This window comes from Misgurnus anguillicaudatus, chromosome 24 (assembly GCF_027580225.2).
Source record: "Misgurnus anguillicaudatus chromosome 24, ASM2758022v2, whole genome shotgun sequence".
Taxonomy (NCBI): Eukaryota; Metazoa; Chordata; class Actinopteri; order Cypriniformes; family Cobitidae; genus Misgurnus; species Misgurnus anguillicaudatus.
Window position 1 is genome coordinate 21,506,449 of NC_073360.2, and position 25,744 is coordinate 21,532,192.

Sequence of the window (25,744 nt, forward strand, 5' to 3'; positions counted from 1 at the left end):
TCCTTTGTTCCCTCCCTCTCTCTCTCTCTGTTCCCTCCCCCGGACTGCAGAAGTTGTAGGAGTTTTACGTGACTGTGAGATCTGTACTTTTAATCGGCACGCCGGGTGAAGCTGCAACACAGCTGGGAAATATTGAAAGACTCGTTCTGAATCACAGCTTAACAGGTCTGTAAACATACAGTATTGCTTTTTTTAAAAAGGTGGTGAGGGGCATCTACTCTTCTTTTTATGTTAGTTGAGCTTTTAAAGACAGTTAACAATATTCAAACCAGGGCCAGGCATATTTTTAGAGAAGTTTGTGAGGTTTATGCCAAAAACAAGAAAGTGGGTATGAAGGTGTGTGGTTGAATTGTATTGAATTGAATTTCTTTGTTTAAGCATAAATCTCATTACATTTCTCTAAATACATTTCTGTTTTTAATACATGACTGAGTCTTACTTCAACAGGTCTTTATGCTTAATCCCACTGGATTTCTATGGATCTGGGATTGTAAACGATTTCAAAAAGAGGGATAACGTAGTCCGAGACCCCATTTGGGTAAGGAAACACACAGGGAAGGTGTTAGTACCTGGGCTCAAGGTGGAGATGGACGCGGGTCCTCTGGCGTCGGTGGCCGAGGGTTCTCCGGATGGAGAGACGGTGTGTGCTGCTTTGGCCCGCTACGAAACCACATTGCGGGATGCCGTGCGTGAGATCCACGTGGACGTCAGCGCTTTCAAGCTGGGCATTGAGCGGAGGCTGGAGGAGGCCATTCATATGAGCGGACCTCTCGGGCAAGCCGTGGCCCAATTGCAGCAGGAGAATCGGCAGCTCAGGGGCCAGTTGGAGGCCCTGACCCGACAGGTAGAGATGCTGACCGGTTCGGTCTGTGACAGAAGCCCCCTTCTTGCTGGAGGATCTGCACCGCCACCAACTAACAGCAGCACAGCAGGGCATCAGTCTCCGACCTCTCCGAACGGCTCTGCGGCCCCCAGCGTGACCGCCCTGACGGGTTCGGCGAGCGGATCTGCCTCCAGCCCCACCGCCACGCGCTTCTCCAGCAGAGCCACCTTTGCAGTCACCGGAAAAACTAATGTGAGTAATGCCGAGCCGCTGTAATGTGTGTGCGTGAAATGTGAGAATGTGTGGAAGGTGAAGCATGACTTGGAGTGAGGTCATTCTGTACTTCCAGGAACGGCGTGATGTGATGGGGTGAGAGGGGCTATGTTTGAAAGACAAATATTTAGACATAAAGAGGAGTAAAACCCTGAAACATATATACAGACCCACTAAATGTTTTTGTGAAGACATCACTGCCAGGCTTCCTGCACACACACTGTGTTTTATGGCTGTGGGATGACGTTAATGGTTTTTATGGTAAACTACAGAAGCGATTAGGTCCTTTAATATTAGTTTAATATGTTCGTCTGCCAAATTTAACCCTTTAACTGGCGCAGCCCTTTTTGAGTGGGGGGTTGGTGAAAAGGTGATATACACCTTTAAATTAATATAACTCTGGCTTTTTTTTTTTTTTTGGTCTAGAAGCCTAATTTTGGTTTTAATTTTGGTAATTTTTTGTTTTAAAGAAGACACTTCAACGTTTTTTAGGGAAGTGTCTAGAGGTGAAAATATTAATTTTTTTAAAGCAGTTTACATTTATTTGTAATAAATAATAATGCAATATAGTATAATTTTTAATACATCAAATTGTCAAAAAACTGAGGTTTGTGCTGGTTTGCTTTGAGGTTTGCTGCATACTTGTGTCACAAATGAATAAATTACAGTTACTGCATTATTATTACTGCTAAAAGGTTTTGAAATATGAAAACTACATTCTTAGACCTTTCTAACAATATATAGTTTGTTGTGATAGATAGAAAATATTGAAATAAACGTAGGTGTCCCGCTCACGGGACAGCGCCAATTAACGGGTTTTAATTAAATTGCTCGTGTCTTTATTGATTACTATTTATTGATAACTAAATCTGGATATGTATACTATGTGCATGGTGCAGTTTTTCAACAGTATGGCTAATAATGGCTCAATAAAGCCAATAAGAGCTAAGCTACAGCTTTGAGATTATGTCTGTTGTCCTGAGCAGTTCAACCTGTCAGTCTTTAACAGCTGCTGTCTGTAGTAGAAGTAAAACTCGGATAAACTTAACTTCTGCTGTTATTACTCATGACTTTACGTCTTGCCTGTCTTATATTTCTTCACAGAAACATACTTGAATGTGCACTGCACAATATAACGTTTTATTGATGTGTCATGTTTAAATGTGCTATCTATTACATCTACATTTTGCATTCGGCAGATACTTTTATTCAAAGCGACTTTCAAACGCATTTTGTCAGTATGTGTGTTCTCTAAATGTATTTTAAGCCATCATAATTTGGATAGCTGGGAGTGCAGTTAACTTTGACTGTGAGTGAGAGTCAGTAAACACAGGTAACACAAGGCTGTTATCTTCTCTGCCACATCCACACCTGTCAACCACATAATGAGAGAGAGAGAGCTGGATTCTGGGATTGTAAAGCATTTAGAGACTGTTGTGGCAGGTCTGTAAAGCACTCCCTCTGCTTCACAGCCTGAAGGGAGAAAGAGAGAGAGACTGTGTTGGCTTGTCTCCATGTGGCTGGGCTGTGAGCACCTGCAGATATCATGAGTCTCAGACTTTATCTTCCTTCCAGCTCCATGTCTCTGATTCCCTAAGTCTGCAGTACTTTCTGTTCCTGAGAAGTCACAGTTTATCCGTGTGTTCAATCTCAGACTGCCGCCACTGTATCTGTGACGCTGTTTGTTAATCTCTTAAAGTCTCAAGTGGACTTTCATTCCGTCTTACACGAAACACTGTGGCAGATGCTTTTATATAGTGTGTTTCTTTCTTTGTAGATCTACACTCTGCCCCTCTTATAACAGTCAGTCTCATTAGTACCACAGGTATTTAAAGTCACAGAGTGGCACATTTTATTGGATTTCTAATAATATTATTATACTTACATGTATGCATTTGGCAGATGCTTTTATTCAAAGTGGCTTGCAGTGCTTTACAAGGTAGATATTTTTATCTAGGTTCAAACCCATGATGTTTGCACTGCTATACTATATGGAGAAGATTTAATTTAGTTACTTTTGAGTAAGCTTTGTGAAGCTAGAACCACTGTGACAGCACACACACACACACACACACACACACACATACAGACAAATCTGTAGATAACACACTTTATTACACGGCTCATTGGAATGTTTGATGTTGGCCAGTCGCAAAATGTGCAGGTTTTTTATTCACAGAAACAACTGTTCAAAACTAATAACACACGGTAACCCGGATGCTGCAAATTGTTTTGACAGGTACAGTTTAATATTACACAAAAATTAAATATAAATATGTATTTTAATAACATATATGACATTGTATTTACAAACGATTAAACCAAATAGTGTGGTCGTGACATTTGAATGTTTCCTTGCGGAAGGTCTAAATCCGCTTTGCGTTGGTTCCTGATCACACTGCAGGGGCGCCGTAAAGGGGGGAAAAGTTAGGACGATTCTAAGGGCCCATGAACTTTTGAGGGCCCCAGCCAAGGACTGCGCCGTAAACGCAACCCCCTTGAGCTGAGCCCTCTTAGCTCCGCCCCCGTCTTTACTCTGCGTGTTAGCGCCTTCTTCAATCCACGGTCTCACAGTGCGCGTGAACTTCACAAGAGAGCAAGGTGTGTGTGTTTACTGCTATTTGCTATGATATATGCATATGTGCACTTCCTTACTATAAATGCAGTTTACACAATGTGACGCTGGAGCAATACAATGCAGTTTTCTTTCCACTGTAAAGTCTTCGCTCTGTTCACCTCAGTTTAAAAATAAACAAGGTGATTTACGTTCCCTGTTTTATGTTATGATTCTAATGCGAAGTCAGCCCTTATAAGCTGTTTTAATTAACGTAGCCCGTATAAGCTAATTAACAAACTAGAAATGCGATCGGTTACACACGTGTTTTGCAACGCAATATGCCAAAGAAGGATTTTTATGCAGTCGTGAATCGAGTTGATTGTGATCAAACTGAAATGCAAGGCTAAACTAGTCCAGTTATGTATATTAAAGCTTCTGACCTTGCAACAACAGGTTTAAGAAATCAATGGAAATCTATGTTGTAATCTGCTATAGTTGTCATTCATTTCATTTTAGAGCCCCATTGATTAAAAAAACAGTCTGAATCATTTAATAACAGTATAGCTGTTTTCTCAAATTCACAGTTTTAATGATCTGTCGTTATTTTTGCTTTACTGAAGCTGCTGGTGTGTGAAACTTGTTCTTTACCTTATAAATAATGCTAATAATTATAATACAGGCTTTGGTCAGGCATTTTTGACCCATTTTTGAGGCATAAGGTAACTGTATAGAAAAGATGCATTGTTGTTGTTAGCCATTTTTAAATGTTACAATGTTATTGGTGTGTGTAACAGCTCAAGTATGTCACGGAGACTGCATGTGAAAATCAGACTAAAGTCTCAAATCTTATTGTGAAATAAAAAGCATCACAGTTTAATTACAAGCATTAATTTCACTATGATTTTAATCGCTGACATGACATTACTCAGTCAATATTAAAGATATCAAGTTTATATTTTCACAAAATGTTCTTTACATTATGTAGGATGAATTTATGTGGAAAACATTAAATCACAAAGAAATACTTCAGCTGGGTTTTCACAGGCATGGTCACATTAATCTTTAATTTAAGAACGTTGCATTTTCTCTGAATATTCGATTAATGTACTGTATTTTTCAATTAAATTTACATTGGACAATAAATTATCTTAGCTGCAGACATTGTAGGTGTCTATAAATACTGATAATTGTGGTCATAACAATAGCAAAATAAATAGTTCTGTATTATTAAATTACAGACAAAGATTTTGAATAGCTACAGTATGTTGGATTGTATGTTCGGTGGGAAATGGGTATGGTGGGGGCCTGACCCCCTATTCTTTCATAGGGCCCAAAATTGCTAGCGGCGCCCCTGTCACACTGTATAATAACAACCGGGTGGCTATATCTGTTTCATAATTTTTCAGAGTTTTCCCGGACTGGGATAAATTTGAGCCAGGACTAAGTCATTTTTAAAAGCATAATTTATAAATAAACATTACTGGTGTGCATCTTGAGACACAACACTCGCACTGATATATAGATATATTAAAGTGCACCTATTTCATTGCTAAAAACTTTATTTCCTGTATTTGGTACAATACAATGTGTTCGCGTGGTTTATGGTTCAAAAAACACATTATTTTCCACATATCGTACATTTTTGTAGCTCACTCTCTTCCTGAAACACACTGATTTTGTACAAAACTCATTTATTTGAAAAACGCTGTGTCCCTGATTGGCTGGCTAATCTGTACGTTGTGATTGGCCTGAATACCTCTGACGTCAGCCGGAAATGTGACACTCCTTACCATGTTTGAAAGATTTACGTTGCAGACGATAACTCAGGTCATCGTTTACTTTGGTGTTTGTACCTTTTGCATATCGTTAACATGTACTAATACACACTTACACACCAAAAACAATGTAAAATTGTAATATGTGCTCTTTAAGATATGTCAGTTGTTTCTGATCAAGACAACACCAACATTTAAGTTTGTCTGGGCTTACGGCTTAAGTCATGTCTGGGAAACTTCCCCATAAATGTAACTTTTTCAAAACACCAAAAACTTGGTTAATATACTTTTGATACATTCTACAGAAATGCAGCATTGGATCAAAAAGCGTCAGTCCTAGCCGTTGTGTTAAATTAATGCAGAGAATGTTTATATTTAACCAAACAATGTGGTAAAACAACCCAGCATTTTGGGTTAAAACAACCCATCATATATACAGTAGGTTAAATTACAACCCAATGGGTTGGGTTCGTCCCTTTTTGACCCAACGCAGCATTTTTTATAGTATATAATAAAACCATGGTTAATTTTTGCAAGGTTCCCACCGGTCCTTGAAGTCCTTGAAACTTTGTGAATCTGAGGGGGAAAATGTAAGGCCCTGGGAAGTTTTTGAAAATATACATCTATAGATACAGGTCATTGAAAGTGCTTGAAACTATAGTTTATGCAAGAAGTTTTCTGGAAAAAAAAACATATTTCCTGTGTAGTGTAGGATAATATCATAAAAATATCTAGACTTTTTAAGCACACATGCTAAACTGTTCGCTTTAAATGCTTATATATTCTGTATGCGAATGTTGATTCATACCAAAATGATTTTTTGCATAGTTGTGTTTGGCAATTGAAAACGTCTCGGGTTACGTTTGTAACTGTTGTTCCCTGAGAAGGGAATGAGACGCTGCGTCTCCCTTGCCATACTTCCTGCGTCCCTGTAACACCGTCTTTGGCAATATTTTAGATAGCGATATACTTCCTGGCTCCCGCGTCACCCTTTCTTTGTCATTAAGCCTCACCATTGGTTGAATTTGATATACACATTCAGGCGCACTTACACCTAGAGGCGTCCCTAAAGTGTCACCGCAGTGACGCAGCGCGAGTTCCCTCGAAAGGGAACGGTAACAATGTATCTTTAAAGGTAACACAATGTAACCTTCCTCTCACTTGAAATGTGTCCCCACATTTAGTCCTTGAATTTGAGAGTATTGGACCTGGAAAGTCCTTGAAAGGTCCTTGAATTTGAAGTAAACTAAGGTGTGGGAACCCTGTGTTTAATATTATATGCCTCAATGTTTACCTAAATGTACAAAACCCTTACACTTTACGTACGCATAGCTATAAAACAAATCTTCACAGTTATATGGTTTCTCAAGTAAAATGCTTTCCGCTTTCCCGTTATCCCAGTTTTCTACTGGGAGCATCTTATGTTCATCTTTCAGAGTTCAGGAGAACAGCAGAATGCCTTTGCTCCGCCCCTTCTCTGCGGAGGAGTCCTGTGCCGCTGTTGCCAATTACCACAGCATTTCTGCGGTTTCAATAGACCATTGTGTCGACATTCTGCCTCATTTGAAGTACATGGGGTGAGTTGGCATTTTAAGAACACCCAGGAAACCCTCCCCCTGTCCTTCTCTATTGGGATTTGGCGTAGACGTAGCACTCCTGGGCCCCTTTGGACGTTTTCAATATTTGCTCACAGTGGACAGGTGCATGACTGGGAACCACACCTGTGTAGCATGGTCTCATCACACGTTCGCCACCTAAGCCCCTGAGGAGAAAGGAGACTTTGCCCTTCATTATTGCTGATGTGGATAAATGGTCTGAGGGTCAGTGGGTTATCTGTCACTCGACTGTGCCTCAATATGGTGCTGTATTGTAAAAGTCAGACACTTTAATTTCTGCCGGAGCATGTGTATATGTGTGCGAGCTGTGCGTTTTCTGGTAAGGGCAAAAGATAAGATTTGCACGTCTGTTATCTGTTATCTAACATGCACAGATTTCAATTCAGTTTTGATGTAAGTTATCTGGATTTGGTTTGTCTGCCAGCTAGTCAAGCATGCATCACAAGGCTTAAAGGCATATATATGTCAAGGCAACCCTGCCTGGTTGTATCTGCAGGGTCAAAGGTGCTCACTTGAACATGTTTTGAACATGTGTACGTGTATTTGTGTGAGATATGTTTAACATTTGTAGGTCAGCGCTGGCCGTACGCCAGAGTTCTCACAATGGAACAGATCGTTTAATCTTCTCCTATGTCCAGCACGGATTCCTGGCAGGGGAGAAGGAGTACAACAAAAACCTTTGCAGGGCTATTAATACAGTGGAGTGCAGAAGAGAGAGTGAATAAAGAGTGATGGTGAGAAAGCAAAGGAGTGAGAGAATGTGTGAGGGAGGGTGGGAAAGAAGGAACGGATCGAGGAGCTAAGGAAAGGCATCCAGCCGCTCCCATGATGCCCCTGGCTCTCCTAATTACTTCCAGACAATGCCATGTATTTTCATCTCCGTGGTTACAGGTTAATAATTCCCTGTGTACGGGATGACCTCACTGCCCTTCAGGAAACATTGTCCCGCCTAAAAGGAATGCCTATTCACCGGTACAGGGACTGGTAGAGGTCAGGTGAGGAATTCCGGCTTTGTGAACTGTCTAGTGCAGTCCTTTCGGGTATCTGCGCTTAAAGCCTTGCCCTGTCTACTATGCACGGAGTCGTATTACCACTTGTGTTAGTTTGCCCATGTGTTTGTGACTGGAGCAAGGTACAAGGATATCTCAGCTGGCGGTGAGAATGGCTAAACCAAGGCTAAGCTTTTAAATATTGGGTGGAAACTGCTGTGAAGTCCTGGAACGGTCAAGCCTGTGGTTTTATGGCCTGGGGCGGTACGTTTGACCATTGCCCAGGTCTGTATTCTCAGTGTGCAGGTGGGGCTGTAGATATAAGGTGTCCCTTTGGGCTACAGGTCATTACTCATGCCGCAGCAAATCATGCTGAAGACGGTTGCATGGTCACGTAGTTTTAGTCTGAAGTGGTTCTAGGAATTGCTGCGGTAATTCATTTAGACATATGCATTTCTTCATAGATATAATGTATAGGATTGTGTAGGGGTGGGTGGTATGTCTAAAAAAACCTGTTTCATGGTATGCCTTATATTATTTTTACAGTAACAGTATATTCTATGTTATAATTATATAGTTAAATATATATATAGAAACCCAAAACCAATACCATGTCCACACCACGGTGTCACACCTCTTTTAATAATAAACTCCTCCTCCGGCTCGGGATTCATTCATGTTGATCTTTCTTTGTGTTTCTTTCTTACAATCCGACTCAACAGAGATATGCCTCAACTGTTGGGTTTAAATTAACTTGTGCTTGGTTATTGCATTGTTGGCTGTAATATGGACATTTTCTAGGTTAATTTAAACCAGTGGTTGGGTTTGTCCATATTTTGCCTAACCATGAGATAAAACAACCCAGCATTTGTACCGTGTACCTTTTGTACCGTCCAGCCCAACTATAGTGTAACATCCTGCTGTTAGTATGAGGTTGTAAACCAAAAGGTGACGTATCAATACACTTATATCGAAACAACTGGTTTTATTCAAACAGGATAGGAAAACAGGATAGAAATGAACTGAATATTATGCTTTTTGATGTAAAAATCTTACCAACATTATAAGTGGACCTATAATATACACTCACCTAAAGGATTATTAGGAACACCATACTAATACTGTGTTTGACCCCCTTTCGCCTTCAGAACTGCCTTAATTCTACATGGCATTGATTCAACAAGGTGCTGTAAGCATTCTTTAGAAATGTTAGCCCATATTGATAGGATAGCATCTTGCAGTTGACATCCAGGGCACGAAGCGCAAAAGATGCTCTATTGGGTTGAGATCTGATGACTGTGGGGACCATTTTAGTACAGTGAACTCATTGTCATGTTCAAGAAACCAATTTGAAATTATTCAAACTTTGTGACATGATGCATTATTTTGCTGGAAGTAACCATCAGAGGATGAATACATGGTGGTCATAAAGGGATGGACATGGTCAGAAACAATGCTCTGGTAGGCCGTAGTATTTAAACGATGCCCAATTGGCACTAAGGGGCCTAAAGTGTGCCAAGAAAACATCCCCCACACCATTACACCACCACCACCAGCCTGCACAGTGGTAACAAGGCATGATGGATCCATGTTCTAATTCTGTTTACGCCAAATTCTGACTCTACCATCTGAATGTCTCAACAGAAATCGAGACTCATCAGACCAGGGAATATTTTTCCAGTCTTCAACTGTCCAATTTTTGTAAGCTCGTGTAGCCTCTTTTCCTATTTGTAGTGGAGATGAGTGGTACCCGGTGGGGTCTTCTGCTGTTGTAGCCCATCCGCCTCAAGGTTGTGCGTGTTGTGGCTTCACAAATGCTTTGCTGCATACCTCAGTTGTAACGAGTGGTTATTTCAGTCAAAGTTGCTCTTCTATCAGCTTGAATCAGTCGGCCCATTCTCCTCTGACCTCGAGCATCAACAAGGCATTTTCGCCCACAGGACTGCCGCATACTGGATGTTTTTCCCTTTTCACAACATTCTTTGTAAACCCTAGAAATGGTTGTGCGTGAAAATCCCAGTAACTGAGCAGATTAGACCGGCCAGTCTGGCACCAACTACCATGCCACGCTCAAAATTGCTTAAATCATCTTTCTTTCTCATTCTGACATTCAGTTTGGAGTTCAGGAGATTGCCTTGTCCAGGACTACACCCCTAAATGCTTTGAAGCAACTGCCATGTGATTGGTTGATTAGATAATTGCATTAATGAGAAATTGAACAGGTGTTCCTAATAATCCTTTAGGTGAGTGTATATAAAAAATGCAGTTCATTACACCTTCAAGGATCAGATCCCAGGCCATCACAAGGTCTTTATGTGTGTATGTTACATTATACAGGTAGATTTGCATTATTGGTGTTAATTATACAGACCCCATACACTCAGAGGTTTAAAGGGATAGTTCACCCCGAAATTAAAATTTTATCATAAATCCTCTGTGTCATTCTAAACCACAAATTTTCCAAATGTCTTCAGAACACATTTTTAGATATTTTTGACGAAAATCTGTAGGCTTCTGTCACAGTTATTTTCCCAGAAAAGAATGAAAGGCATCGCCAAAAAGGCCCATGTTCCATCAGTAGTTCAATAATAATATTATGAAGCGAGCGGACTGCGGCGCATGATGCTGACGTCACCTGCTGACGTAGTTACCAACGTTTGTATTTTTTTTATTTAAGCCATTATGCAAACATTGTAAACAATACTTAAATAGCCCGTATAAATGCACAAATTACTTGCCAGCGTAATCTGTGTCTTTACACTGGTAAAGGCTGCAGCAGGTGACGTCAGCAGCATGCGCCGTAGTCTGCTCGTGAACGCGCACTGAATGATCAAATTTTTGAATAAAATAGTTTGTTTTGTTTTCCTTGCACACACAAGTGTTCTCGTCGCTTCATAATATTATTATTGAACTACTGATGGAACATGGTAGCCTGGTTAAAATCAGACCATTAGTAACTGAGTTATGGTCTGGCAAAGCTTCATAGACAAATTATTTCCAAAGGGGCGTCACCAACGGACGTCACTCAAATGCCTCTGGGCGCAATTGGATAGACCTAAAACCAACCAGAGCGATGAAGGAAATGACGTATGCAGAGCTATATCAGATTTTTGCCGAATCCAGGCGGTAAAACAGACCAAGATTAGATATTGAATCTTTTTTAGATATGAAGGCTTTGAGTGTTGTTCTTTTCTCGGGCTTTAAAGAAAAGAAAGTTTAAATCGCTTAAACAGACGGGATAGCTGATTTGAACGAGTGATGTTCCACGGCGGCATCCATCTTTGTAATGAATAAAATCTGCTTGACCGTCGCTGCGCTGTCGTCATTGTGTAAAGCCCGCCCCAACGTTTCTGATTGGTGCCGCGATTTCGACCGATTAGAAATGGGCTTGAATGGCCTCTTTGCCAGACTACTTGCAGAGCAAATCTAAATTTGCCGGAAGTTGTCTGAATTTTCCCAGGCTAGGAACATGGACCTTTTTGGCTATGCCTTTTATTCTTTTTTGGGGAAAGAATACTGAAGTCTATGGGACAGTCACAAGCCTCCTGGTTTTCGTCAAAAATATAAAAAAATGTGTTCTGAAGACAATAAACTTGGTGGTTTAGAACGACACAGGGGTAAGTGATTTATGATAAAATTGTGAACTAACCTTTTAAGAATGCTTGAACCATTATTTTAGATCCTATGAAGTTCCAGGTTGTGTCTTATTGATGACAGCTTTAAAAAGTTCAGTTTACGTTAATAACTGCACATTTTGTACAATGCAGATCTATGATTTTGCATGTATGTGGGTGTGGAATTGAACTGAAGCACAACCAGCTTCCTGAGGGATCATCAGGAATGCTTGTAGTCAGGTCTCCAACATGTGAACGTTCAAAAGACTCCCACTGTGTCTCTCCCGACACAGGTTTTCCTTCCATTTGAAAGAAATTGCAGGCTTTGTGTGCATTGAAAAACAGGTGTTTGGGCCACATTCACCATGCATTTGCGGAGGAAATTACAGATCTCCGATTTAAAAACCATCCATCTCTGCAGTGCAGACTTTTCAATACTGGCAAAAAAGGAAAAACAACCCTTAAATCACATTGTGGGACAAGCATTTCACTTTAGTAACAGGTCAATTTGTCTCTTTTTTATGGATGAAAAAGGTCTCACGCTCTTTCTGCTTTCCCAAAAGATCAAAAGCTTCCAGCTCCTAAACTGGGCCTAGCTATTTGTATTTTGTATATAAATATAAATAGCCCTATCAGCATGGTTTATTAATACCAGAAAGGCCTTGTAAGAGCTGCCTATCAGTGGGATTTGAATGACAGAGGCTGGAATTAGCCCACCGAACTCTCTATTGTTGTTTATGTTCCATTCCATCCCCCACGGCACCACAGCGGTCCAAGAATCTCAAATGTCATCGAGAGGCAAAAATATATCCTTTCAAAAATGGTTCAAACCACACACACACACAATAGTGTTTCATCAAAACCGGCATTCATCTTCTGAACATACAACTCACATTTTCCCATGCATAAACAATGCACGGGCCGCCACATTTTGCTTTTATTTTTCACTGCATTTTTGTTTTCCCTCACTATCAAGATTATATACAATAGTACCTTGTGATTTTCTTCTTTTTTTGCACCCCAGCATTGCTCAGTCAGGCTCGCTGGGAAATTCTTCATTTAGCTGTGGAGGCCAAACATGAGACATTCAGACATGAAAGGCTTCATTCATTGTCTGTACATTCAGTACATAATGGAGTGTACATGGTAACCACATTTGACGGTATTCGGTTTATGTACGCCTTTTGTTGATGTAGGACTAAAGACTCCTCAAAGCCATTTCTTGTCTCCTCTTCACCTGTAAGAGTGTTTAAATTGTCTCTGAAGGGTTTCCATATTAGGTATCTATTTTGTCTAGTCTGGGAGACAACGGTGCTCTCCACAGGAGTTGCATTGTTTTCCACGTCCTCAGTTGTGGAGGGACAGCACGTACAGTAGACGGGTGACCCATTGTGAAGACAAAGGGATGCACTGTCCTGGTTTTGTGTGGCTGGAAAACTTCCATGTGGCTTTTTAACATTTTGAATTTCACCACTCGTTTTATTGCACTACTCTGGTAATGCAATGACGCCATCTCTGGGTTAAATAATTAGTTGTTCCTGGAAGAAAAACATGTAACTGATGTAAGTGTGTGAGTGTGCATGCAGTTCACTGAAAATAAGAGATGGGTGTGGTTGGGTTCCCACTACACCTCTTAATTTCGCATGTGGACCGTGCAGTAGGTGACCACTTTCCTGCACCAATGCATTTTGGCAGGAATTTCAAATGCAAACTGAATGACGGATTAAAAAAAGCTTTTGAAGACAAAGCCGACAGAGAAATTGACTTGATGGTGGTTCTGCATTCTTGCATGGCCACGTGTCTCCAGATATCCCCTTGAGGACAGGCACATGACATAGTACAGCACCATAAAGTGCTACAGCTTTAAGATTGGACTGAGCTGACAACCTGTGTGTTCAGCCAACAAATCAAATGTTGGATGCATTTCACGGCTGGGGTGCATTTCATGTTTCCCTATCTCCTGTTTTCCGTAGGACAGACAGCTGCTCACGGCTAACTTCTCCCATATGCACGCCCCTTTAGCATTCTTTTGATGTGATGTCACCTGCTGTTTTCCTCAGCAGTTTAATAACGCTTTGCATCTCAGGATGTTTGTACTCTTGTAAAATTGCACACTGTATTAAACTTAGCAGTGTTTCCCTGATTTGCACGCTTGTATTTGCGCTCATAAACGTGCATGCCTGCACATATAACCTCAACAAAAGGGTAAACACTTCCTTATAGGCTTTACCTCAAAGGACATTTTGTTTAGATAACTCAATAGTGGTGTATGCGCCTGTACATATTAGCATGTATTTGCATGTGCCAGGCCACTTGAACAAAGGAGCTTTTTAAATCCAATAGATGGGCTGCTGGGTAACAGATGATGACAGCTCTTGAGATAGTTAAACATGCACCGTCATTCTTTTGGCAGCTTAATTCCAAACATATGTATCCTTAAAACTATTTAATGGTTGGTGTCTAAATGTATTGAACTACATGGGTCCAAATCTGACCCTCCCTGTGCAAACCTAGCTATGGTCATTTTTTTGTGGTTCTTCTTGAAATCGTGACATAATGTAAAGAACATTTTGTGAAATATACCCTTGATATCTTTAATATTGACTAAGGCGAAGATTGAAATCAAACGTCGATGCTCCTAATCTCATAATTAGATTGAGACAGGGTCACAAATTAACAACTAAATGCACATAAAAATTGGCTTTACCAAGTTAACAAAGAATGGTAACTTCATAAATCGCTCCTACATGATAAATCTGAATCTAATAATCTGAATCACGCTGATGTAAGTAATTCAAACCGTCTACTAAATCAGCCAGCTATTGCAACATGCATATCTTCCTATCATCATCAGTCTGTTTTTGCAAGGTGGTCCGCGTCATGCGTTCTTGTATATAGGTCACGCAGAAGAGTGAGCAAGAGTGGCTATTAAAGATTAAAATAGTCCAGCAAAGCAACCATATCTATATTAATGACCCACAGCTTCGGAATTTTTACGGGGTCATTTGATTTTTGGTTCATTCACACTGCCAAAGATTTTCCCAAATCTGTGCGTGCATTGGTAGGTTTTCAGAAGTTAGCTAATTCTCTCTTGAGAAACCTCGCACATGCATTTTGGTTTATGAGAAGATCATTAAGAAGCGTGTGATGAGCTGTTCGGTCATGCTGGTGAATGATCTCAGCTTCAGAGCGGATAGCGAAGAGCTCTTGAATGTTGATCTGTGTTTAAATCCCTTTGTCAATGAGCTGAACCATAAACGTCTTGGGCAAACCCCTTACGGCATTGTTTTTGGCTCTTCACACAGGATGTGTTCTGTAAATGTTACGGCAATGTTACTAGGTCTCCTTTACGGGAGCAATCCCAGAACATTTACAGGACGTGTTTGTGTTTGCACAGAAGCCTATGACAATTTACAGAAATTTTCTGGGACCAAAGTGCTGTGTGAAGGGGGTTTTAGTCTCCTTCAAACATTACAAGACCCCATAGTGAGTCTGATAGTAAAGCCATCAGTCAGATTGTATCAGGACTCTTTGATTAGATTACATCACTCATTGTCCGAATGTGCCCTCCTGAGGAACTCATTTGGAGCCACTGTGGAATGTCAGGCTCTTTCATCTTTCTGATCAAAGTTTATTGGATAATCACATCAGTTGTCTTGTGTTCCTTATCCTGGCGTGGGTGCTTAACCAAAACAGGATCCCAATTAAGCTTTTACAGTGTACAGTGTCTTTATAAGAGATTACATTTACATTTACAGATTAGGCAGATGCTTTTATCCAAAACAGTATATTTTATTAGTACCTGTTTGTGTGTTTCCTGGGATCGAACCGACTAATGTTTGCACTGCTAATATTGAGCTACAGGAATACTTACTTTTTTCAGAGGCAACATATAGCATGGATGATACTGGGCACATTTATAAAAATTTTGTTCCCCATTTTTGTGCACTTAAGAGACGTATGCTGATAGTTCTTTGTGGAACCATACTGCCTGACAAAAACATTTTAGTGACCTTTAACCATTTGAGGACATATGAAGAGTTTGGTTCCTTTTTTTTGGTCAAAACATGTTTATTATTATGTTATCATGTTTTTATTGTGCTACTTAGCTGTATTTTTTGTTATGATGGTTTAAATCAAAACAGAATGCATGTGAATTAAATCGGAAAGCACAGTAAAAAGATGAGAATTTTGAAAAATTAAAAAAGTTTCTAATTTTTTGGAACCAAACTCTTTATATAATACTTAAATATTTCACAGCGCTCTAGAATGCTTGATTCTGATTGGCCAGTAGCGACATTCCAAGATTAGTCATTCCCAGATAACAACTACCTGAAACTAATAACACGGACTCATCCAAGTACTGCCATTTTGACAGGTGCAATTTAAAGCTTAAAATAAATCAAATTAAACATAAGCTATTATAAATAAATAAATTTATTTATTTATTTATTTATTTTTATTTAGAAATTATTAAACTAAATGCATGTTTGTCTTGTTTGAACTTTGAACTTGTTTGAACTCATCTTGACATAAAGCATTGGGATCTTGATCACCCTGTCAGGGTTTATTAAAGCAATAAGCCCCAAGAATCAGTGGGTTACCAGTGCATTTTATAACAGCTAACCCCCTTAGCTGTTATAAAATGCACTGTAACCCCACTGCTTCGCGGGACTTATTGCTTTTATAAAACGGTTACTTCATATACATAGCAGGATTTCATAAAATAAAACACAAATAAGTTGTAATTATATTAGTACAAATATGACTTTTCCGCCAAACAAAGTAGTTCCTCAGAATCAAGAGTGGCTGCAACAGAGTGCAGTTCACAACCAACACAGACTCAGCAAAGACACAATGAAAATATAATTTAAGACTGTGGTGTTTATTTTTATATATCAACATTCATCTAAAATATACATTAACATTTATATCGTGCAACTGTTGAAGTGATGATCAAATATGCTTGGAAGCATGCTGAACTCTTTCCCCGTCAGCGTTTTTTTTTTAAAGGAATAGTCTACTCATTTTCAATATTAAAATATGTTATTACCTTAACTAAGAACTGTTGAATCATCCCTCTGTCATCTGTGTGTGTGCACGTAAGCACTGGAGCGCGCTGCGACGCTACGATAGCATTTAGCTTAGCCCCATTCATTCAATGGTACCATTTAGAGATAAAGTTAGAAGTGACCAAACACATCAACGTTTTTCCTATTTAAGACGAGTAGTTATACGAGCAAGTTTGGTGGTACAAAATAAAACATAGCGCTTTTCTAAGCGGATTTAAAAGAGTAACTATATTTTATGGCGTAATAGCACTTTTGGGAGTACTTCGACTCGCCTGAAAAGTCTGCTCCCCTTCTCACTCTCATAATGGGAGAGGGAGGGTGTTACTGCGCCGAGTCGAACTACTCCCAAAAGTGCTATTACGCCATAAAATATAGTTACTCTTTTAAATCCGCTTAGAAAAGCGCTATGTTTTATTTTGTACCACCAAACTTGCTCGTATAACTACTCGTCTTAAATAGGAAAAACGTTGATGTGTTTGGTCACTTCTAACTTTATCTCTAAATGGTACCATTGAATGAATGGGGCCAAGCCAAACGCCACCACAGCGTCGCAACGCGCTCCAGCGCCCACGTGCACACACACAGATGACAGAGGGACGACCCAACAGCTCCCAGCCAAGGCAACAACATACTTTAATATTGAAAATGAGTAGACTATTCCTTTAAGTTGCCACCCAGTTTTAGTTTAATGCCTTACAGAAAAATTATCTTCTTTAAATAAACATTAAATATCAAATGAAAGAACAGACCATCCGATTTCAAACAACAACAACAAAAAAAAACTTTTCATCCTACCTTCATTTGTTCTCTTATCAGTTATCACCTCTCAGCTAAAAGCGGAGATAATTCCATCAAACTTTTGTAAGAGATCAGATTCAGCCATCAAAACTTACACGTCACGCTAAATCCACCACAACGCTGTTGTGTCGAGTGAATGCGTCTGTGTTTAAGTTGGGTAAGATTGCCATCGAGTGGATAATAGCAGAAATATCAATTTAAGACAAAAACAACTCAGAGAACGTTTTCTCTTTATTGATGAAATGACTCAACAATATTTATTGACATTTATCTGGATATCGCCATAATTGTGCAAATGTAGAAAAATTAAAAATATGATTAAAGACTGAGGTGTTTATTTTCATAGATCAGTATGTAGCAACATTGGCGCAGTGATACTTCTGTAAAGCGGTCTGAACCGTGGGGTTACCGGGGTATTTTATCACGGCTTAGAACGCGTTTCAACCAATCAGAATGAAGAACCAGAACGAGCCGTTTTATAATCTGTGTTAACAACCAGCTGGCTGTGTTACCCGTACTTAAAGGAATAGTCTACTCATTTTCAATATTAAAATATGTTATTACCTTAACTAAGAATTGTTGATACATCCCTCTATCATCTGTGTGCGTGCACGTAAGCGCTGGAGCGCGCTGCAACGCTTCGATAGCATTTAGCTTAGCCCCATTCATTCAATTGTACCATTAAGAGATAAAGTTAGAAGTGACCAAACACATCAACGTTTTTCCTATTTAAGACGAGTAGTTATACGAGCAAGTTTGGTGGTACAAAATAAAACGTAGTGCTTTTCTAAGTGGATTTAAAAGATGAACTATATTTTATGGCGTAATAGCACTTTTGGGAGTACTTCGACTCGCCTGAAAAGTCCGCTCCCCTTCTCACTCTCATAATGGGAGAGGGAGGGTGTTACTGCGCCGAGTCAAAGTACTCCCATAAGTGCTATTACGCCATACAGTATAGTTCCTTTTTTAAATCCGCTTAGAAAAGCGCTACGTTTTATTTTGTACCACCAAACTTGCTCGTATAACTACTCGTCTTAAATAGGAAAAACGTTGATGTGTTTGGTCACTTCTAACTTTATCTCTAAATGGTACCATTGAATGAATGGGGCTAAGCTAAATGCTGTCGAAGCGTCGCGGCGCGCTCCGGCGCTTGCGTGCGCGCGCACAGATGATGGAGGGATGTGTCAACAGTTCTTGGTTGGGGTAATAACATATTTTAATATTGAAAATGAGTAGACTATTCCTTTAAGGAATAATTTACCAAAAACTGAAAATTTTGCCTTTATTCACTAACCATCGAGTCATGTTTGTCAAGTGATCACAGGACAGTTTATAGGGGTTAGGGTCATAGGACAAAAATGCCATAGCACTGCTAAACCATCACTAATGTATGTGAAACGGTTTCTAAAGCCATATGCATATGTAAAAAAACAGATTGAAAATAATGTGTTCGTTTACAGGATTTAAAGGTGGCATGTCAAGAAATGACAGAAATTTTACTTTCTAGTGAACTATTCCTTTAACACTAACACAGCACTTAAATAGTTGACACTGAATAGTTGCTTTGAAATAATTTTTTTAAGAAATATGTTTTAATAACCATTTAATGTTTGTGTCCGTCAACTGTGAGACATAGCCAAGAGAAGCTGCTGTCAGCTGTTTTGGTTTGTTATTGTCACTGCAACAGGTGATGAGCAGAGAGGAAGCTGTTAAAGCAGGATAGGAAAATAAACGTCACACAGAGCAAAGGCATTAGTTAAATAAGCCTGGAAACCATTGCCTTATTTGGATTTGTTTTAATGTTGTAAGCAAATGAATAATTGCTGTTTCTCTTTACCAGAGCACTGAGCGAGATGAACCTATTGAAGTGGATCCAGCACCCATTACTCAAGGATTGGAGAATGGACATTTGCCTTCAGCAGGTATTTGTCATGATTCCTTTTGAATGAATTATTGGATATTCATTTAAACATGAACCCTACTAACCTCCTTTTATTTTATCAGAAAACTCCAATGTGCCTTTAAGAGGAAACTCAGCACCTAATGGTGTGTCACAAGAACACACAGCACCTGTATCTATGGCAATGCCGCACCTGCCCATCACGGCAACTACCAAAGTAGCCGATTCTGCAGTAATGAAGAGTCCAGAGTCACCCGGTAGCCCGATGCAAGCAACTCCCTCCACTATAACAGATTCACTAACAAACAGTCAGCCGCTCACCAGAGGCAAACAGCCACAACTTGAGTCGCCTGTTAATGCAGGTATGAGACGTGAGCCTGTAGACACACAAATCAGTTTTAATGTGCTGTTTTAACTGTTTGTTTGGTTACAGCATCATCTGTGAAAACATGGGCTCCAACTCCTGCAAGGACTATGGGATCTCCACGGCTTACTGGTAAGACCGGTTTTATTTCAAACTTTATTTTGTGACTCATATACTCAAGACAGGTTTATATCATACTGTCTGTCTTATTGTTTTTGCTTTACTTCATGTTATGTCTGGTGTGTCATTCAAAGAGAAAACATCTGCACAAGCAAAGTCAGTGACCTACTCTGGGCTTTACTCACACAATTCAGACAGGTGAGTCAATTAGTCAATATTCTACTACTGAGTGTCTTAAAGGGTTGGTCCACTTTCTTTTAAAAAATCCAGATAATTTACTCACCACCATGTCATCTAAAATGTTGATGTCTTTCTTTGTTCAGTCGAGAAGAAATTATATTTTTTTAGAAAAACATTTCAGGATTTTTCTCATTTTAATGGACTTTAATGGACCCCAACACTTAACAGTTTTAATGCAGTTTAAAATTGCAGTTTCAAAGGACTTTAAATGATCTCAAACGAGGCATAAGGGACTTATCTAGCGAAACCATTGTCATTTTTGGCAAGAAAAATAAAAAATATGCATTTTTAAACCACAACTTATCATCTTCCGCCAGCGCGACCTCACGTAATTTGTGTAATGACGTCGAAAGGTCACGTGTTATATATATGAAACGCACATCTGCGGACCATTTTAAACAATAAACTGACACAAACCCATTAATTAGTATCATTCGACATACAACAACGTTGGAACGGTCCTCTTTCTCCACACTTGTAAACACTGGGGCGTAGTTTCTCATACGTCATCCGTGACCTCTTGACGTGATGACGTATGACGTGAGGCGCATCACACGACCGGTGGATGACAAGAAGTTGTGGTTTAAAAGTGCATATTTTTTATTTTTCTTGCCAAAAATGGCAATCGTTTCGCTAGATGGGACTCTTATGCCTCATTTGGGATCATTTAGAGTCCTTTGAAACTGCAATTTTAAACTGCATTAAAACTGTTAAGTGTTGGGGTTCATTAAAGTTCATTAGGATGTGAGAAATCCTGGAATGTTTTCCTCGGGAAGCATAGTTTCTTCTCGACTGAGCGGAGAGGGACATCGGCATTTTGGATGACATGGTGGTGAGTAAATTATCTGCATTTTTTTTTAAGAAAATTGACTAATCCTTTATCAGCAATACCACAGTATACTGCTATATGGGGCAATCATGCATCACAGGAAATGTTCATCTGCCCTTTTTATCCCTGTGTATCAGGAATGTGGATATGCCAGGAGATTTATCCTTTGGTAAAGGCATTGATCGCAGACGGGAGCTTTTCAGGTCCCAAACTCTACCTCGAAGCCTTGGAGCCCAAGCACGCAGATCCATTTTTGAGAGGCTGGACACTGAGAACAACAAGTAATGGGATCTTCTGATCTAAATGCAGTGGGGTTAAAAAAAATCAGAGACAGCATTGCAAATTTGTAAATTCAAACCTGGAAATAGAACAACAAATGTAGTTTTAAGTACACTTAAATGCTGGTAATATAGTGAAATAGAAGAATTTTTACTTGTAGTATTATAAGCCCCATTGTGTCTTCTAATCTACACTTGCATATCCATTAAAACCTGAATTTCTAATTCCATCCTACTTTGATCTTTCCCATCTCAGTCGACCCAAGCCTGTGGATTCCAAACCAAAGCTAAAACGCTCTCAGAGTTTTGGAGTCTCCAGTGCCAGCAGTATCAAGCAAATCCTCCTGGAGTGGTGCAGGTCCAAGACCATTGGATATCAGGTAAAAAATTCAGATATCTTAGAGCTAAGGACAGCAGCAAAAAGTGAAATGACACAATCTTCACATAGCAAACAGACCCGGCCAGCGCAATAAGACTATGAAAGATCCACAAACCATTACCATGCTTCACTGGGCTATAATGTTGTTTTAAGATTAGCTGCATTACAAAGTGTTATTCTGTTGATTGGCTTTAACTTGCACCGTTATTAACAAGTTATTAACTCATATGAACAGTATATGGTTTAAGTTAAGCTGGATTTATACTCGGCTCTAGTGCAGCTTTGCAATCATTCCATGTGGCTCAGGGATGGTAATGTAATGGTCAAGGCTGAGTCAGAATTAAGAGTGACGCTATGTAAACATGAGAACCAGAGCTGCTAGCTCACAACACGCATGACGATTTCCGTGAGTGACCCAGACATGCTTTCATTTGTCAGCTATGGATGAGGAGTGAACAGTGATAAATGATGAGGTGTTGAGAGAGATTCAGCTGATGATGATGATAAGAGCCAGATAGCAATAAAACATTCCCCATCTGTTCTTACTACAAAAAAGCAGTGGAAAAATAAGGAAGGAAGCAAAAAATATGTCAAGATTTGAACTTTGTTGGTTTGTGCATTGCCATACTATGTTCTGTGCCTGTCTAAAATCTATTTTAAATCCATTATTTGTTAAGGCAACATCATTCAAAACACATTTTGCAGCAGTAACGTGAGAAACCTTAAAGGGACAGTATAGGGTTTTAAGTGTTTTATTAATCAAAATCAATGTCTTTATTTATAAATAAGTCCTCGTTGGTGTCAAATGACCTCTGCCAGTGATCTGACTTTTCTTTGTAAGCTTATAATGTCTTCTGTTTTCTTACATTGGACGGGTAAGTGCAAGGAGGCTTCCATGTCGTTCCGCCGTATTGATAAACTATAATAGCAGAGAGGGACAAAAAGCACTAGCCTACCAACGCGTTTCCATTCAGAACACGTAAACCAGCTGCAACGGACAAGGAGATCAGTGATTACATAACGGTTACCGTAGTTGCAACACGCATTTGGAAAGGCGAGGTGCTAGAGAGCACTATTCGTTTGAATGCAAAATACAATTTCACCACTAGATGGGGGTAAATCCTACTTATTCCCCCTTTAAATGCGACATTTCACAAGACTTTTTTTAAGATGTAAAATGAATCTTTGGTTTCCCCAGAGTATACATATGTAAAGTTTTAGCTCCAAATACCATTATTTCATTTTAAAATTGCTTTCCTTTATAGTTGTGAGCAAAATGTGCCGTTTTTGGGTGTGTCTTTTTAAATGCAAATGAGCTAATGTAATGCAAATACTGATCGCTAGAATGGTTGTTTGTGTAAATAGAAACTGAAAGTTGGGCTGTCAATTATTCTCTCTGCACTATTAAGGGGTGGTATAATTAGAATAAGATCCCCTTATGACATCACAAGGGAAGCCAAATTACAATGACCTATTTTTCACGTGCTTTCAGAGAATGGTTTACCAAAACTAAGTTACTGGGTTAATCTTTTTCACATTTTCTAGGTTGATAGAAGCACTGGGGATCCAATAATAGCACTTAAACATAAAAAAGTCAGATTTTTGTGATATGTCGCCTTTAAAGGAATAGTTCACCCAAAAATTGTATACATTATATTGAACACAAAAGAAGATATTTTGATAAATGATGTCAAGCACACCCACTTTGACCGTACCCACTGACTTCCATAGTATTAGTTTTCCTACTATGGAAGTCAATATCTTCTTTGTGTTCAACAGAATAAAGAAATGAATACAAGTTTGGAACAAAACAAGGGGGAGTAAAGGATGACAGAATTAAAATTTTGGGGTGAATCTCTGTAATAATGTGAAACAGAAATTACAGTATTACTGGCAGCTGTTTGCCAGTAGATTTAAATGTATGTTATTTTCTGGCAACAGTTTGTTTAAAGTTAAATGAACATTAAACATTAAGAAGTCTTTATCTTTACAGAATAAAACTAAAATAACAGCCTCGTGCAAAGCATTCTGGGAACCAAAATCTGAAGGAAAAAACAGAAAAGGTTGGAGAGGATTTCTGGTTCCCAGAAGTATTTTTAAATACTTTCATAAACAATATGACCAGCAATACGTATTACTGAAGTACATGAGATTTCATTTTAACTTTAAGATAGAGGTGGGAACATCAGTATGTTACAAAATATAATACCCTCTGTCTCTTCTCAATCCGCAGAACATCGACATTCAAAACTTCTCAGCCAGTTGGAGTGACGGGATGGCATTCTGTGCCCTGGTCCATTCATTCTTTCCCACAGAGTTTGACTACAACGCACTTTCTCCTGTTGAACGCAAACATAACTTCGAGTTGGCATTCAGCACCGCAGAGTAAGTCATTGCAATAGGATATTCTGTGTCAATGGCAACACAGTTTATATTGTCTTAACTGTTAAAAGTTGAGTAGTACAACTACTGTACTGGGTGTTAATGGAACAGTTCATGCAAATTAATGTTGTTACCTTATTGCCCTCATGTCATCATACCTATAGGGTAATAATTTTCCATTGAACAGACAAAGAAAAACGTTTGATAAATCTTCCCTAAGCTCTTTTCCTTTACAATGACCGTTTAAGGTGATCAAAGCAATGTCAAGCCTTATAAAAGGTAAACAGCACCATAAACATAACCCATTTAAGGAAAGATGATCAGCGTTGTTCCTTACAGTGACCGTTTAAGGTGATCACACTGTCAAGCTTCAAAAAGAAAGACAGCATCATAAACATAACCCATTTAAGGTAAGAGTATAAGTGTAGGTCCTAACAATGACTGTTTATGGTGATCACGCCGTCACACTTAATCGAAAAGGAAAAAGCAGATGACTTGGAATATAGCACAGAGGTTACATGGCATCTCTGTTGTGTTTACATGAAAATTGTTTTTGTACTTTTGGAGCTTGTCAGTTGTGGTCGCTGCGTAAACAACCCTGTTCCACTGAGAACATAACCGCATATGGGTTTGAGATGACCGTCGGACCCAAGGGAATAATAACAGTAGGGACAAATCCTTTAAAGGAGCTAATAAATTATTTAAAGTCTTTTAATAAGAACAGATTGGACAGATGATATGTGAACAACTTAAAGTGACCTGCTGAACTTTATGACTAAGTTCTCACAAATCATCGAGCAGTTGTGCATCTCATCACCTTACACAAAAACATGCGAGATAAAGTTACTTAGTTTCCGATAGATTTGAGGGTAGGATGTCAGTAATCCTCACTTTAAACCAGAATAGCATGCCAACAAATCAGTGCTGAGTGTGAAGAAAACTCCCCTTACCCTCAACCGGTTCCTTGGACCTTCTGCAAGATGATGTCATGGGACTTAGTCCTCATATGCCCCAATTCCCACAACTTGAAATATCCACTTACGTTTAAAACTGGACCATGAACATGATCTATACGTATATATATATACATTTATATGCATCCAGTTAATTTCTCTCTGGTCTCTCTTTACAGGAAGAAAGCTGGCTGTGATAGGCTCATTGAAGTGGAGGACATGATGGTGATGGGCAGAAAGCCAGACCCTATGTGTGTTTTCACCTACGTCCAATCGCTATACAACCACTTGCGCAAGTTTGAATAAGATCACGGTCACTTCAGCCCCGGTTGACAATGCTGCACTGTCCCCTGGTGGACACAATTGAACTCTTATACAGTAGCAATGGTTTGGGGTTGCAAAAAGTCCATAGGAACCAATGTTAGTCGCTTCTGTGATTGCTTTTGGCATCAGCTATTTATACAATTGTGTAAGACTGACATGGCTTTATGTATGGCACACTCTTTGTTTTTTAAATTGTGAGACAAAACAACTTGAAGGAAGTGGATTATGGAGCCATTTTATAGACTGCAGAAATAAAGATATATAAGTCTATTAGTGGATTATGCATTTAACAATGAAAGGCAGAGATATATAAAAATGTACAGGAGGTAAAGGTACATGATATATTTTGTTCTCACATAGATTGGCACATTTTTATAATTGTTAGCCATTTTACTAGTGTCACAAAAGCATGGTTCCACTTTTCAGCGTGAATGCCATTTGTTACAGGTTTCTTGATG

The 25,744-nt window shown here is 39.3% G+C and overlaps 1 protein-coding gene across 2 annotated transcripts; it reads left to right on the top strand.

Annotated features, from left to right (window-relative positions):
• Positions 1-31: 31 nt before the first annotated feature.
• On the top strand, positions 32-25,556 carry smtnl (smoothelin, like). Of its 2 annotated transcripts, none has more exons than XM_055196561.2 (10): positions 32-165; positions 448-1,075; positions 19,358-19,439; positions 19,522-19,779; positions 19,851-19,913; positions 20,036-20,099; positions 21,108-21,251; positions 21,505-21,628; positions 23,861-24,012; positions 25,142-25,556. In XM_055196561.2, the coding sequence occupies exons 2-10, from the start codon at positions 587-589 to the stop codon at positions 25,266-25,268; spliced, it is 1,503 nt and encodes a 500-aa protein (XP_055052536.1). In that variant the 5' UTR covers positions 32-165; positions 448-586; the 3' UTR covers positions 25,269-25,556. The 2 variants fall into 2 exon arrangements, with proteins under 2 accessions (XP_055052536.1, XP_055052537.1); XM_055196562.2 differs by lacking the exon at positions 32-165 and adding an exon at positions 313-336.
• Positions 25,557-25,744: the final 188 nt, after the last annotated feature.

Bases quoted from the DNA above. Each gene is read 5' to 3' on its own strand.
- smtnl (XM_055196561.2), top strand. From the start codon at position 587: ATGGACGCGGGTCCTCTGGCGTCGGTGGCCGAGGGTTCTCCGGATGGA. The intron at 21,629-23,860 runs GTAAAAAATTCA...CTCAATCCGCAG, and splicing joins CCAAGACCATTGGATATCAG to AACATCGACATTCAAAACTT. The intron at 24,013-25,141 runs GTAAGTCATTGC...CTCTCTTTACAG, and splicing joins TTGGCATTCAGCACCGCAGA to GAAGAAAGCTGGCTGTGATA.